General features: G+C 38.6%; 2 protein-coding genes across 2 annotated transcripts; both read right to left on the bottom strand.

The window, feature by feature from the left end:
• Positions 1–42: 42 nt before the first annotated feature.
• copg2 (COPI coat complex subunit gamma 2) lies at positions 43–12365 on the bottom strand. Its single transcript, XM_020940973.2, has 24 exons — positions 12222–12365; positions 11801–11853; positions 11628–11708; positions 11476–11547; positions 11308–11387; positions 11086–11161; positions 10797–10889; positions 10621–10707; positions 10118–10275; positions 9625–9758; positions 9473–9540; positions 8758–8946; positions 8024–8119; positions 7027–7270; positions 5880–5955; positions 5640–5743; positions 4700–4825; positions 4408–4476; positions 3715–3896; positions 2312–2441; positions 1724–1821; positions 1258–1396; positions 1063–1161; positions 43–382 (listed from the first exon to the last, which is right to left on the bottom strand). The coding sequence occupies exons 1-24, from the start codon at positions 12256–12258 to the stop codon at positions 252–254; spliced, it is 2622 nt and encodes an 873-aa protein (XP_020796632.1). The 5' UTR covers positions 12259–12365; the 3' UTR covers positions 43–251.
• A 1526-nt stretch (positions 12366–13891) lies between these two features.
• On the bottom strand, positions 13892–14335 carry ucn3l (urocortin 3, like). The gene has a single exon (XM_020940966.2). The coding sequence runs from the start codon at positions 14333–14335 to the stop codon at positions 13892–13894; it is 444 nt and encodes a 147-aa protein (XP_020796625.2).
• Positions 14336–14972: the final 637 nt, after the last annotated feature.

Genomic DNA, 14972 nt, shown 5'->3' with positions numbered 1-14972 from the left:
CCAAATAAAAATAGTTTTGTTAAAAAAAAAAAAGGACTCACATTTTTTTATATTTTAGACTTTACAGATTTATTAAGATACATCTGTTGTGAGAGACGTGAGAAATACAAAGAAAGACACAGAAGAAATAAAACATAGGACAAGTTTCACTGCTTCCTCTAGATTTTTCAGTTTCATATGCAGTATTAGCAGTATAGTTGTAGTATGGTGTTTTGTATTTGTAGCAGTGGCACAGAGTGGATCAGGTGGGTTTAACCGACAGACGCGAGGATGATGTCGACCACGGTCTCCTCTCCGCTCCGGACTGTGACCTGCATCGTCACGCCGTCAGCCAACGCCAAACGAGCTCGCACCAAAACATCGTGACCACCGCGGAACACTCCTGAGAAAAAGAGAAAGATCCTATATTACAAAAATTGTGTTTTGTTTCATTCACACATGTTCAAGTAATCCTGGATTATTAGTCTGTCTACATCTCCATGACATCACAAGGTGGTATAGGACATTTTGAACTTTGAAGTGGTAGTTTTCAAGTTAACAACTATTTTCAAGTTTTGTTCAGTAGATTTTCAACCCTGGAACTGCCATTTTCCAAATGATTCTAGTGATGATGTATGGAGTTCCAAAACACAGTGGAGCACTTCCTGTATCACCACATGACATCACAAGGTGGAACAGTGTTTACTGTTTGAGAGAAGAACTCAACCCAAATATGCAGGGTTTGTGTGTTAAACATGTGTGAATGAAACAAAACAGAACTTGGTAGGGAAGGTCTGTTTGTGTTGAGGAAACAACATTATAACATTGATCTGAAACTAGTGTAATATGGAGCCTTTAATTAATTATTAAATAATTAATGGATTATTCATTAAAAAGTTTTACTTCACTTTATATATCTCTACAGGTGTCTAGTTTGACCTTTTTCCCCACAGATTCTGAATAGATTTTACCACAGGCACTGTCCCACAAACTGAGCAACCAGTCATATGTACTTTAAACAGTTTTCTTGCCGTGATAAAAGATATAAGGTAACTAAATATTATAGATTATATTTCCACTCACCTGCGAGGAAAAGGACATGTGAGTTTTTATTTTCAGGAACTTTGTCTGAGCGTTCACACGGCTGCATGCCAAGGAAACTCACGATGTTACCAACCGCCTCTGTGAATGGAAAGGGGACATTATATCAACATTAGACAAGTGAAAATAAAATACGTACTATTAAAATGGCAGAAAAGGACAATCTTAAACTCTTACCGTCGAGAGTTCGTACAGACGCCAGAGCGAATGTTTCTTCTTTTTCAAACTCGTCCCCGACTTCTTCCCACGCGGCACCGAAGTTTGGTTTTAAAACTTTCTGAATGTGATCGGCCACAGTCACCTCCAGGTCCTCCAGCTACAACAAGACAGTTTAAGTCAGATTTTTGTTTACATATTAAAACACATTTGTTACACCAGGACATTCTTCTCAATGTGTTGTAATATTCATAGTTTTAATATCTGGTGGAAAAACATTGCACCAAACTTGTACAACTGAAATGTACTTTGGTAGATTTTTACCCACAGTAAGATCAGAAAAGTTTAATTTCATTTCAATCGTACAAGTAGATTCTTAATTTATTTTGAACTGGTATTTTTATAGTTAATAATGGACTCACTTGTAAAAGCCTAACAAAAGGCATAATAAACCTACTATATTTGATAATTATTTTATTTCACATACCACATATTCGTCGTCATATCCGTCGTCGTCTGGCTCTCCTGTGTTCGGGTCACAGTCTCTCACCAAATACTTCAAAGTGCAGCTGAACGTGCAGGAAACTGGACACAAAAAAAAATTCAATCAAATGATGTGAATATACAATCACACATCTTATACATATACTTATAAATATACTGAATAAATTGTAATCTATTTATCTATCAATTTTAGTATGTTTGTCTTGGAAAAAATCATGTGTGTTTTTAGTCAAGCGTGATGGATGAATTTAACTGATTATGGAACAAACCATTCTGCACTGGGGCACTGTAACACGTTATTTTGTAATTGTGTTTTTATATGTGTTTATTGTACATAATGTGGATGAATGAAATGTGAAATGTGGGACCTGCCTCTCAAATCTGCAAAACAAATTTCCCTACGAGTACGAATAAAGCAACCTAACCTAGCGCAAGTGACAAGTGACAGTTTCTACATGCAAATTATTGTTCAATTTCTATGTTAATGTTAAAGTAAATATCTTGTGCAGACAACTTTTAATATTGTAACAACTGAAGATGATATTATTATTATTATTATTATTATACGTACCAGCCGTGGGGTCGTCGTCTGGCAGTCGTACGAGAGTGTAGCAGGAGCCTGGTTGGCTGTACGGGAGCGAGGCAGCGGGGACGTACTGAATGACCTCGTACGACTCTGAGGGCTCCATCTGAACCACCACCTACAACAACAAAACATATAATTTTATTTATAATGAAATCAAGCCCAGAAAAAAGATTAAAAATTAGAGAGAAAGATGACTGTACAACATCAAAATCTAATTAATTAAAAATGAGGAATGCTTTACGTTACTTTAAGTTTCTGCCGATCAGAGGTGGGACCAAGTCTTTGTTTTACAAGTCTCTAAGTAAGTCAAGTCTTTGACCTCAAGTCCGAGTCAAGTCCCAAGTCAAATACAGGCAAGTCCAAGTCGAGTCTCGAGTCACTGGTTCATAAGTCCAAGTCAAGTCCAAGTCGTCTGCTTTGAGCTTCAAGTCATTTCAAGCCTTTAAACCAAAAAACTACCAAATATAACTTAGATTTCAAACTAAATTGTACTAAAATTGTAGTCATGGTATATTTATATATGCGTATTTATATAAGAGTTGTAGAAATGCTATTTTTCTCTTTTTGTCTTGACAAAATTTTGTGTGCATCATTATGATCAGAATAAAAATAATTCAGATTTAAAAGTGCAAAATAAGGTATTTTGTCATGTCCACTGAAATGGAAGAATCATGTTCTCTGTAGTTCCCTCTATTTTACTGTATTGTGCTGTATATTACTGTAGTACATTTGAGGATACCATATCACAGTACTTCAGTTACTGTTGCCATAGTAACAAACAGAAGTGGGAGGGACATGTTCCAGTTTGTTCCTGTAAAATTAAACACTACATTTATCAACTGAAAAGAGAAAAGTTTTTTTTCTAAAACATATTTTTAGGAGAAACATCAAGTCTTCTCAAGACACAGGCCTCAAGTCTGAGTCAAGTCTCAAGTCACTGACCTTCAAGTCCAAGTCGAGTCCCAAGTCTTAGTCCATGTTATCAAGTCAAGTCTCAAGTCCTAAAAATAGTGACTCAAGTCTGACTCGAGTCCAAGTCACAACTTGTAAGTCCCCACCTCTGCTGCCGATGTCCGATATTAACAGATACCGGTGCAAGGAAAGAAAAAGGCTCTTATTTCCTTAAAACACACAAAACTTATTACACAAAAGATCCAAATCTGTTATACAAAGCTCTTCAGCAGTGATCCAGTGAAAGAGGAAAAAACAGCTGCATGAGTAAAATTTCAAACATTATAAGACTTTCTTGGTCAAACTCAGCCTGTCAATAATCTTATTACAAAAGCCAGACTATCATCTTAACCGATATCAAGGAACCGATACCTGAACGAGCAAATCTTTTAGTATCTGTACATCCCTATTAAAAATAAAAACTCTAAACCCTGTACCTTTTGCAGCAGCTGGTCGTTGAGCGTGTTGGTGCAGTCGAACTGGAAAACCATGTGTCTGGAGAAAGTGTGTTTGATGCATCGGACCACGTACTCGGTCTCCGCCTCTGTGAGCTGCACCGGCTCTGAAGACTTGAACAGGGGACCCAGAGCCTGGAACTCTGGGATAGCGGACAGTTGTTCTGGAAAAGCAAAAGGAAAAACTAGAATTACAGAGGAATTATAGTAAAAATGTGAAATATGGAGGCCTGGCACAAGATATATCGCTACAGAGAAACGATAATATTGAAACTACTTTATGCCACTGACAAAATAAAAAATTATTCCAGTTTTTTTTTTAAAATACAGTATCATCAAAAAGTCTGAGCTACAACAAATAAATATCAGGATCAACCAATAATCTTAAAAGTCCTGGAAGTTACTTTTTCATCTCCCTACAGCTCAGATCTTAATGCATTACATAAAAAAATAGCAGAAACCAAAAATAAACACAAAATAAAGTCTGAAAGCAAAAGCAAAGCCTAAAAGCTGCTCCAAGCCACATACTTTTACTGACCTTGCAATTATCATTACCGTCTGAATAGTTGCACAGGCCTGGATAATAGGAGGCTGTATTGTTGACTTGTAAAGAGTTTTCAGGCCAGCGAACTTTTAAAAAATGGAAAAAAAAGAAAGTTTGGAACTGGATCTTACCTTGATAAATGTCTTGACGCGATGGTGCAAGCTTCTCTGGCAGTTTACTGGTGGCCACTGGAGCGATTTCTACAAAAAAAATCACACAAAATTATTAATAAAAACAACCTATTTCATAGTTAAAATGTCTATAAAATCTAAATATTACACATTGTTTGGACTAAATACAAAGGATTACTGAGACCTGAGATCTTGTTTTTGATGAGTAAGAACATTTTTACATGAGCACAACATAAAAATGCTGATTTATCAAAAACAGGCAGCAGAATGAGATTTAGTTTTAACCCCGTACCTGTTTTCTGTTCTGTGATGGGAGCCGTTGCCAGGGGAACGGTCTTCATGTCGAACGGTTTCTCCGAAGGTTCCAGAGTGTACTGATGCAGAGACTTCTCCAGACCAGGCACAGACACAGACAGACCTGACAAAAGGGATTTAACACATTTTTGTTATTACATGGGGCAATTAAGATTTTGCGTCTACATCACAAAAGCACGTGATCTGTTGTTTATACCACCATATTCGAGGTCAATCCATCTATCTGGACCAATGTGTAGTATTTTCGTGCGATAATACTGTGCAGTCTACACTTTTCGCAGCACGGAAACAGAATCCCACTCAACCCCTGTCCTCACATTGGTCGGCATAGAATCTCTCCCTCAATTTCTACCGCCTAGAGTATCTACGGTTCTAATTTTGACCCCCATTCTACTTACTCTGACTGTTAGCGAGAACAGATGTGATGTCTTGGTTATCAACAAACATCTCACGCATCTCGCTACAAAATATTTATAATCCTCTAACCCCTTTGTTCAGTTCTTGGTTGGTGTAGGATGATGTAGAATGAATTAAGTAGTTATAAATATCTGGATACGGAAGGTTAGGCACAGAGCGAGCATTGATTAGACTGACAAAATGATCTGTCGGAATAATATCGGGATCTATTCCACAACCCAGGAGGATGACTTTAACATTATATCTTTCTAAAGACGGCTGATCTAACAAGCTGGCAATTTTGGAGTTTTACGTTGTTTGCACTGTTTTAAGTAGCCATGATTATATTGGCTGAACTGAATAACACTTTCCGGATCAACCCCAACCTTGACCTCCAGTATGGCTGCCGAAACATTATGTAACGTGACTCCTACATCACACGCAAATCCTTAATAAGCAGGTGAGACTTGGTGGGGATAAGGTCTTTTGACTGCGTCTGCACTGCATTGTGGGTAAATTACCGTTGAAGATGTACGCGGCGTTGAGAGCCTTCTGTTTCTGCTGCAGCACATTCATGTAAAACGTGGCTCTGTCTCGCACCTCGTCGTCACTGTCCATCATGCACCTGAAATACAAAAGAAATGATTCTAACTATACAGCAGACAAAAGCACAATGAAGCAGTGAATGATTGAAATGTGGCAAAAAATTTCTCTATTATAATTTATTTTAGTAGAGTTAAATGACAGAGCAGTAAATTTACCTTTGCATCAGGACCAGGACACTTGGGAGGAGGTCATCGTTTTGTGCCCCGAATTTAGCCAAAGCGCTCACAGCAGCTACAAAAGGAAACATAGGTCAACAGAAATATCCAGACAAAAAAATAACATTAACATACACATTTCAGGAGATTAAAAAAAAAAAAAGCATGTTAGGTTCTATATTGCACAAAACAGACCCTTGTGAGTTTTAAAGAGACAGTCTGGAATTTTGGACAAAGTGCTCCTAAGGCAAATCTATTATTACTCCAGACTGTCGATGTAAATGTCTGTGTCGCTAGAATAACTTTAGAAGTAAAACCAGCCCAGCATTTGAAGGATTTATGTCTGAGCAGCAGCAGCGAGTTGTACTTCCTGATAGAAAGCTTGGCAGAGGCGGACTGATAACACCTACAAAGTAAACTCCCGCTGCTGATGAGAAAACGTGACGATTCATGCGATGCAAGGTTAGTTTTATTTCAAATATTCTATCAACACAGACACTCACATCGACAGTCTGGTGTGATAATAGATTTGCTTCGGGTGTTTTGTGAAGTGGGTAAGACTGTTTTTAGTGGCAGGATAACTTTGGCCAACTATGGCAAATATAAGGACTGGATGGAATATTTAAAAAAGTGTGTCCACACGTCTCCAACACTCTGGCTCACTAGGAAATGAGGTCCTATGTCCAAAATTCCAGACGTCCTTCATTCCTTTAAGCTCAAAAAACAGACCTGGAGTTGTGTTTTGTTTCATTCACATGTTTGAGTAACACTTTATTATTAGTCTGTGTACATCTCCAAAACTCAGAATGCTCTGCTCCACCTTGTGATTTCATTCCATTCCAGGGTTAAAATTATCCAAATGATTCTAGTGAAGGTGTATGGAGTTTAAAAACACTTTGGAGCACTTCCTGTATCACCACATGACATCACAAGGTGGAACAGTGACAGAAAATAGCCTAATATCGGCCCTTTAACTCGCTTGTCTCCCATGGAGATAGAAAAGTTTATAATGCACTTGCCAAACTTTGTAACATTCTAAGCAAAGCAATAACATACCGTATCTACGGGGATAAGACTGTGGCAGACAATCCCCTCAGAAAAGTCACATAAAATGCCTTTAAAGTGATAAAATATTGATCCATCTCACCTGCGCGTACAGCCTCGCTCTCCAGGACGACGCGGTTAAAGATGAAGCGAATGTACTTTGAGGGCTGGGGCGTTCGGGGTCCCTCTTTTCCGAGCAGGTGCAGGATTTTTGTGGCTAAGACGGTGTGTTCACAGTCCTCGATAAACTCGCACAGATGAGCCAGACCGGTCTCTTTACTCTCAGGGTTCTCCTCGATGATGCTGATGATGCAGTCCACAATGGCGCGCTTGTACTCAAAACCACCCTAAAATCAAGAATTACAATTACTCAGACGTATCCGCACATTTGATAATAGTTTTAGCTATAAAATTGTCAAATGGGATTAAATTTGCTACACACTGGTTGGTTAAAATGCTTTTGTAAAATGTAGTAAGGTCACACTTTTTTTTTATCCCAGTGTAAATGCATTGTAAAAAGCAGCTTGTGGGGTCAAACTGACACTGCTCTGAGCGGTCTGTAATAATGTTAGTGCACTGTTAGCATGCTAGTTGATGCCAAAACTTCGCTCTGGCTCCTAAAAGTTGTAAAAAGCGCTTATAAACTCACTGTGGTGAATAATTAGTCTCCGAGTCTGTACCTGTTTTTTAATCACTCCTTAAAACGCATTTTTTTTTACTGGCTTTTGGCAGGTGATGTGCATTTCTTGTTGTTGAGTGTCTTACTGTTTTCTGTGTTTTTGGGGGTTGCGCTGTGTTTGTATTGTGTTTGTGTTTGTATTGTGTATTGTGTTGTGCTGCAATTGTCCTCGTCTATCCTGTGTTTGTGTGCACTTTGGTGAGCTGTAAAGTTTTTGAAGTTCTTTATAAATAAATTTGGTATAGCATAATTAGGATGTTCTGAATACATAAAGGTAAATGAGGAATAACTTTGGACCACTGCAAACTGTAGTAGTAAAAAAAAAGTAGTTCTGTTTCATACAATATTAAGATGTTAAAAGTCCTTAATTTTTTGTCAATAGTTATTCTGCTTTTTCTCATATAGAGTCAACTCCACTCACGTCGTCCCGGAGCATGTTGGAGAGGAAGTTCATCATGACGCTGTGTTTTCGGGGGTACTTCTGACACAGGGCGCTGATGGCCTGGACCACCACCACCTGCAGCACAGAGGTCAAACGTCACAGAGGGACTAAGGGGGTAGAAACATTTATATAAACAACCAACCAACCAAGAGGATGAATATAGTTTGTTGTATAAAACAAGATTAAACAGTTATTTCTTGTGATTAATCCATTCCAAATTATTACATTTAAGGGAACTGAGCGAATACCGGGTGAGTAAAACTTTACAAAGATGTGAGGGTCTGAAATGTATTATCTCAGGTAAAATAAGTTATATATTATGTTCTGAACGATAGGAGAATTTTCAAGTGGAGCTAGAAAACCATCCCCGTCTCAAAATGTAGAAGGAACTGGCTGGCAAGACACGTATAATTTGGTTGTAATCTGGAATAATGACAAAATGGGATTCAAATTGTTTAGCTGCATCTAAAAATAATTCTGTAATACTGCAATGGCTTTTTCCATAAAAAAGAGCAAAATAAAAAATAAAATAAATAATAAAAACAATATTAGGTTTCAGTGTAAGGACTAAATTGCGTATAATGAATCTAGTAACAATATACTGCAATTTCCTTTCCCCTAATAAATATATAATATATAATAAATAAACTCAAATAGGCCAGCTGTTATATTTTTGTTATAGTTTGAGTTTAAGGACTGAATTGTGCACTGGCCTTGAACTCGTCTGAGATCTCGGACACAAAGGAGGAGATCTGCTTCATGAGGCGGTCCACGCTGCTCTCACTGCCCGTCTTCAGCAGAGTGGTGATGGCCAGAGTCGCGATGCTGCGGTTTGAGTCGGTGATCAGGTTCTCCAGGTCCAGGTTACACGCCGTGACCGCCGACGGGTGCTTCATCGCCACCTACAGGACAAAAAGAGAGTGACATTTTATCAATATTCTTCACTTGTTTATCTTCATTTTATTCTTCAGTCATAAACATAGATTTAACTATTTAATCTATAATGAGTGCTTTTATACTAACATTGCAGGAAATAAAAGGATTCAAAGATGGATTGCTTACTTGTATAGTAAGTAATCATTTTTGTTTGTCCTCTGTGTTAAATTGGCTAATTTACCACTGAACAAAGTTTTGAATAGTACATTTAAAGCTGAAGTACCAAAGATTTTTTCTCATAAATTCATAAATTCTGGTGTATTGTAAATGCAGAACTTTGTGACGAAAATCATACCACTACACACTGTCTTCATCCAATTATTTAAAAAAAGATATCCACTTTGAAAGAGCCATGTGAGTCACTATATGACACTTTGGGATGAAAGCGGACTGGCTGTTTACGGGTGGTTCACCAAGTGTCACTTTTCCACCATAAAAGGATTTTCTAAAGCTTTGCTATATGCCAAAATGCAATGAAAAAAACAAATATACCTTATTAAGAGTCCTGACGGCTGCATATCTTAAGGCTGCTTTGGGAGAACTGCAGAACAGCTGCAGAACTAAAGAAAAACAATGGGACATTTTAGCTTACACCTGTATGTGGCATTATAATGTTAAAGTGATATTTAAGCTAAAACACTCACCAGAGACGGCAGGGGCCAGTTCTCGGGCCGTGCAGTTGGGCATATGGACAATAGCAGAAGCAGCTTCATACACCACCATCTCATTCTTGTTCCTCAGGCAGCTCTCAATGAAGTCAAACAACGGGCTGTCGTGGCTATTCACACATGATGAAAACAAAGTCAGCCAACATAATATTAGCAAGTAAAGTGTGGTAATTACAGTGCAATAGGTTGTGCTGTGTTGTTATAACATAACATGGGCTTTAACACATGCATCAAAAGCTAAAACAATGAACAAAATGTATTATCGGGCTGGAGTTATTACAATATCCATATAGAAAGAAAATAATAATATCAAAACAATTGAAGTATAGAAACTTAACCAAAAAAATTATAATAAAAAGATTACGTGTATGATTTTTTTTACATCATAAGATCAAATCCATACAAAATATTTTATTATTACTAACATTGTGATTATTCAAGTAATGATGCAGTCCTATTATGAACTTACCCTCCCTCGGTCTCGTCCAACAGTTTGCTGGCGATGCGGATCAGCATGCAGTAAGCAAACGGGGACTTGAGGCCGGACTTGGTGAATTTGTTCAACATTTTAGTCACAGCCAAACGATCGTTCTTCCTCAGGTGATACAGCAGCCCCAGGGCATGGTACTGGAAACAACAAAAATACAATAATACATTTTTATCTAAGAAAAAGGATAAAATATTACTCTACTATCCATCTCTAAAACTATGTACTCATAAATCAAACTTGTCAGGTCAGTGACAGTAAAATAAAATACTTCCATCTGTTCATTCAACATTGTAATTTTTCTTCTATGTGTCTGACTCAAAAGATATGAAAAGTGTTTCAGGGAATCAAATAAAATACATTTCAAATCAGTCATGAATAGTAAATTAAATAATAAAAAATTGGACATCAGCACCAAAGTTTCTGTTCCTTGTATTTGCACCTCTAAAGTATTTTCGTGTGAGTTTCTGTTTGCGTTTACACACCTGGACCATGATGTTGTCACTGGAAGCTGCCTCCTGAGCCTCATTGACCCAGCGCTTCACCACATCATAGCTCCCTTTCACCATGTGCTGAAAAACACAAGTCAAACCTCAATACACTCAAGTTAAAATGAGGTGGGAAAGTAAAAATATGTGACATTTAATTCAGCAGGTCTTACCAGTGATGAGACCAGAGCAGAGCTGGAGACGGAGGGCACTTTGTCCACAATGGCCTGTTTCATGTATCTCTCAATGGCCTGGAGCATGGTGGTCTGTGGGGACATCAAGAGAACAACTTGACTACATCAAACTTTATTAATGAAGAATTTGCTACCACATTTACAGAAGTTCTGCTATTAAACAATAGCAGCAAGCAGCAAGTAGTTAAAATGAATAGACACTGCTGATGACAAATGCCTAACACTTCTGTAGACAGTTGTAAAAATGTTAAAAGAAGGAAAAACTCACATCAGTGATTCTGCACAAGGCTCTGATGGCAGGTCCACGGTACACGTCCTCCTTTCCAGTCATGTCCTTGGTCAAACTATGGAGCAAAACAGAAAAATAAATATAGCACAACATCTTAATATGCTGACCTACGTTTTGGTTAATTTGGACATAATTGTTACATAGTCTGTTTCATAAAAGTGCATATTTACATTTGCCAGTACATAAAATAGTCTGACAAACCTGCTGGTGACAATGATGACGTCCTCAGAGATGTTGGCCATCTCTTTGATGGTAAGATAGCACATCCTCCTCAGAGTTTGCTGAGAAAAGCACATTTTCTCATATTAATACAAAGCACTTAAGATTTAACAAAGCTTATAAAGTAAGATTATAAAACTACAATCTTACATCGTTGGATTGAAACAGCCGGGTCATTGCGAAGAAAGCCTCAGTTGCCTCAGTGGTGCCAAAATGCTCACCCTGGATTACAGACATACATTCATACAGTAAGACAAAGGTATTTAAGATAATAAAAAGCTAACTGTAGTATTAATTTTGACCTGGTTGAGCAGGTAAATAATCTTGGTCAGAATATGCAGACATCTCCTTGGGTTGATGGGAGTCTCGTTAAAGATGCGAGCCTAAAATGAAAACAAAAAACGTGGAAAAATGAGGATTACAACTAATTTAATTGGTGGGTTTGGGATAAATTTGAGACTCTGACAGCTCTTACCTCCTGCAACACCGCGCTCTTCTCCAAGTGCTGGAAAGGGTTTGAGCCACTCCCTACAAATCATCAAAATGTGTTAAATATATGGCATTTAAAGGCCATTTTCTGCAACAAAATTAGAGCCGCAGTGTCAAAGTGGCTAATATCGCTCCCGTATGCAACGAATTGGTTTAGCACCGGAGATAAACAAACTCAAAGACAAAAAACGCTGTAGATTACACATATCTTTTGAACTAATATTTGAATTGTTTTGTAGAATAAGCACACACATTATAAAAACATAATTTCTACGTGGAGAGAAAACAATTAAAAGACCTAAGTTGATCTATGAACCGAAGCTAAACCCGCGTTAGCATTGGCAGCTCACGGATTCTTCTGCATTTGTAAACATTTAGGCGTTTGCAAACTATAACAGTGAACTTACCAGACTCTTCATCCTTCTTGTCAAACTTTTTAATCATTTTGTAGGAATGGATAAGCCGGACGAGGGCAAAAGATGCTCCTCCTGGGTTAAATGAAAAGCTACTTCCACGTAGCCAAAAGGAAAATTCACTTCCGCCCTCCGAAGTCCACGTCGACGCAAGGACGTCAGCGTCATGCGGTAATCAGCCACCAGAGAGCGCTGTTGACTACAAAAATGTCCCAGTGAGGAGCGTATTGTGTATTTTGGCTCTTTTATGTTTATTCACAGATTCATGAGTAGTGAAAATGGCAAAAACGTAGTCATAGATGATAAAAGAACAAGGAATAACTTTAATAAATCTTTGAATATGTTTATACTGTGGTGGTGGCACAGGCAAACCTTATATCAATAATTCATTTAATACAATTTTGCCTCTGCTAATTAAAAAGGACTAGTTAAAGATAAAGTTATGTCTATATATTTATAATAAACCAACACACAAAAAGTATAAATTTATTGCCCCTCATAAGCTCCTTTAAAAGAAAAACACTACATAATGACTTATTGGCGAAACTTGTTTGTCAGTCTGGTCGTGTAATGTTATTTTTATTTTTTACCAAAAGAAACAGTGTAAGCCTACACTGTGTAACTCTATTTCTTCTGTCGGTCAGCTGCATGTCTGTAACAAAATTTCTTCTTGAAAGTAATTCTGATTCTTGAGTCATCATTGTTCTGACATGTGTCAAAAATCCACCAGATGGCGCTGTTTCAGACGATTCCCACTGCGTCTCAACTATGACGGTATTTTACTGTACCCAGTGATAATATGTGACAATGGGACTGGCTGCTGCTTAAAACTAGAGGGAACAGAGAAAATGGTGAATGTCATTTTAGTGAGTTTTGGGAGACATGATTAGGCTGTCTGTCTTCAGTCTTTATAGATCGTCAAATTTGAAGTTGTTTTTATTATTTCCAGCTGCACTTACCTGACATGGTGTTCTCTGCATGTTCTGAGTTAGCGCCAGGTTTCGTGGTCAATTAGCGCCTACTTTTGTTTATAGATTTAGTCCACTAAGATTCAGCATATGAGCTCAAATCGATCTGTGTTTGTTGCATATTGTTTATTAGAAGAAAAATACATTATTTCAAGTATAAAAATAACATACTAATGAACACATAATTCCCATGCACAAGAGGTTTTCTCTTGCATTTTATCACGACAGGAGTTATTGGAGAGAAGTTCCATATCCAATAATGAGAGAAACATGATTGAATGGAGCATGAAAACCCTCCAAACGTTGGGAAACTCTTTTATAAGTGAATAATTCAACGGCCTTTGTGATACGGCGGGAGTGCATCTTATGCGCTCACACCCGCCGTTAATCACCGACATGAACAAAATGTAAGAATCACAGCTAAAATCAACGGGAAAATAAACAACTCAAATAAACACTTTAACTTTCGTAAAAAGCATAAATAATTATACTGAGTCGTGTTTGTCTTTCATTCATTCAGGAACCTGTTCACATGTTTAACATTGTTCAGTCGCAACCGCTTAATTACTGGTGTAGCACAACAGAAAAATAATTTTAAATTAAACTGCATTAACATAAAAAATGCATTGAGAAACATAACTAAACATGGAGCTCCGAACGCACCGTGGAAGAGTCTGTTCAGGAGCCAGATCAGGATCATTTTCTGCGTCCCACGTGCGCCAAAAGGCGCGCGTTCTCCGCCGCTTTGGCGCGCAAGTTTTTGGCTTTGGCCACGTCGAACAGCACGTTCATGATGTTGGTGGGAACGTCCAGGGACAGGGTGAGCCGGCTCCTGCGGTCCGCTTTACTGCTGTTCCGGAGCATTTGGCCCTTGAGCTTGGTCCGGCTGATGAAGCGGTAGTTCGCGGGACTAGAAGTCCTTTTTTCCCGGCTGGACTCTGCGGAGGAGGAGGAGGAGGACAGGAGCTCTCCAAACTGCAGCACGGAGCTCCAGTCATTGAGCTGCGCGCTGTCGGGCTCCGGTCGGTCGCTCTGGACCTCGTCACACAGGAGGTCTGAAGGGTACAGGCGCAGGCACAGGCTGGAGGTCGGCGTGCACACGACCGAGAGAAGCAGCAGCGTCTTCAGGGACGACAGCATGACGGTCCAGCTCCTGAGCACAACACACGGACCATAAATATACAAGTACATCCAAAGTTACTTTTAAACACAAAAGCACTATAATTTTATTTAAAGATACGCGTCAAAGCCCCATCATTACACAAAACTGCGCGTAAAAATGTTCCAAAGCAGTACAAAATGCGTAATGGGACGTTCTGATCGAGAACATTTACGTGGATTTACGTACCTCTATTTTCCTGGAGAAAACAGTCCACACGTTACACGCGACCACCGGACGGACCGCCACTTTAGGAACAAGCTCAATCCTCAGTAGTGCGCGCTCTGACCAGTCTTGGAGAGTCTCCGCTTCTTTACGCAGCGCATTCAATTAGAAGCATCCATTAAAGTGGAGTTGTGCGCCAGCAACAACGTCACTACACTGACATTTCTCATTGAAGCGCGTGTCCTATTGGCTGAGAGGCGCTGATGTAAAGAAAAAACTTTGTAAGTGACATACCGCACAGTGGCACGAGCCATCACGACGACTGACACAAAGGAAGAAAAACTTATTTTGAGGCGAAGGAGCATTTTCACTTTTATCCTCGCTAGACTAGAACACTGTTATATCTTTGTACATGTTTAGATCTGTTAAACATGAGAGAGTACAGTCTGAATC

This window comes from Boleophthalmus pectinirostris, unplaced genomic scaffold (assembly GCF_026225935.1).
Source record: "Boleophthalmus pectinirostris isolate CB_2022bp ecotype Guang Dong unplaced genomic scaffold, ASM2622593v1 HiC_scaffold_18, whole genome shotgun sequence".
In the NCBI taxonomy this organism is placed as follows: Eukaryota; Metazoa; Chordata; class Actinopteri; order Gobiiformes; family Gobiidae; genus Boleophthalmus; species Boleophthalmus pectinirostris.
Note: the sequence above shows the minus strand (reverse complement) of the source record. Positions and strands in the feature narration are given on the sequence as shown.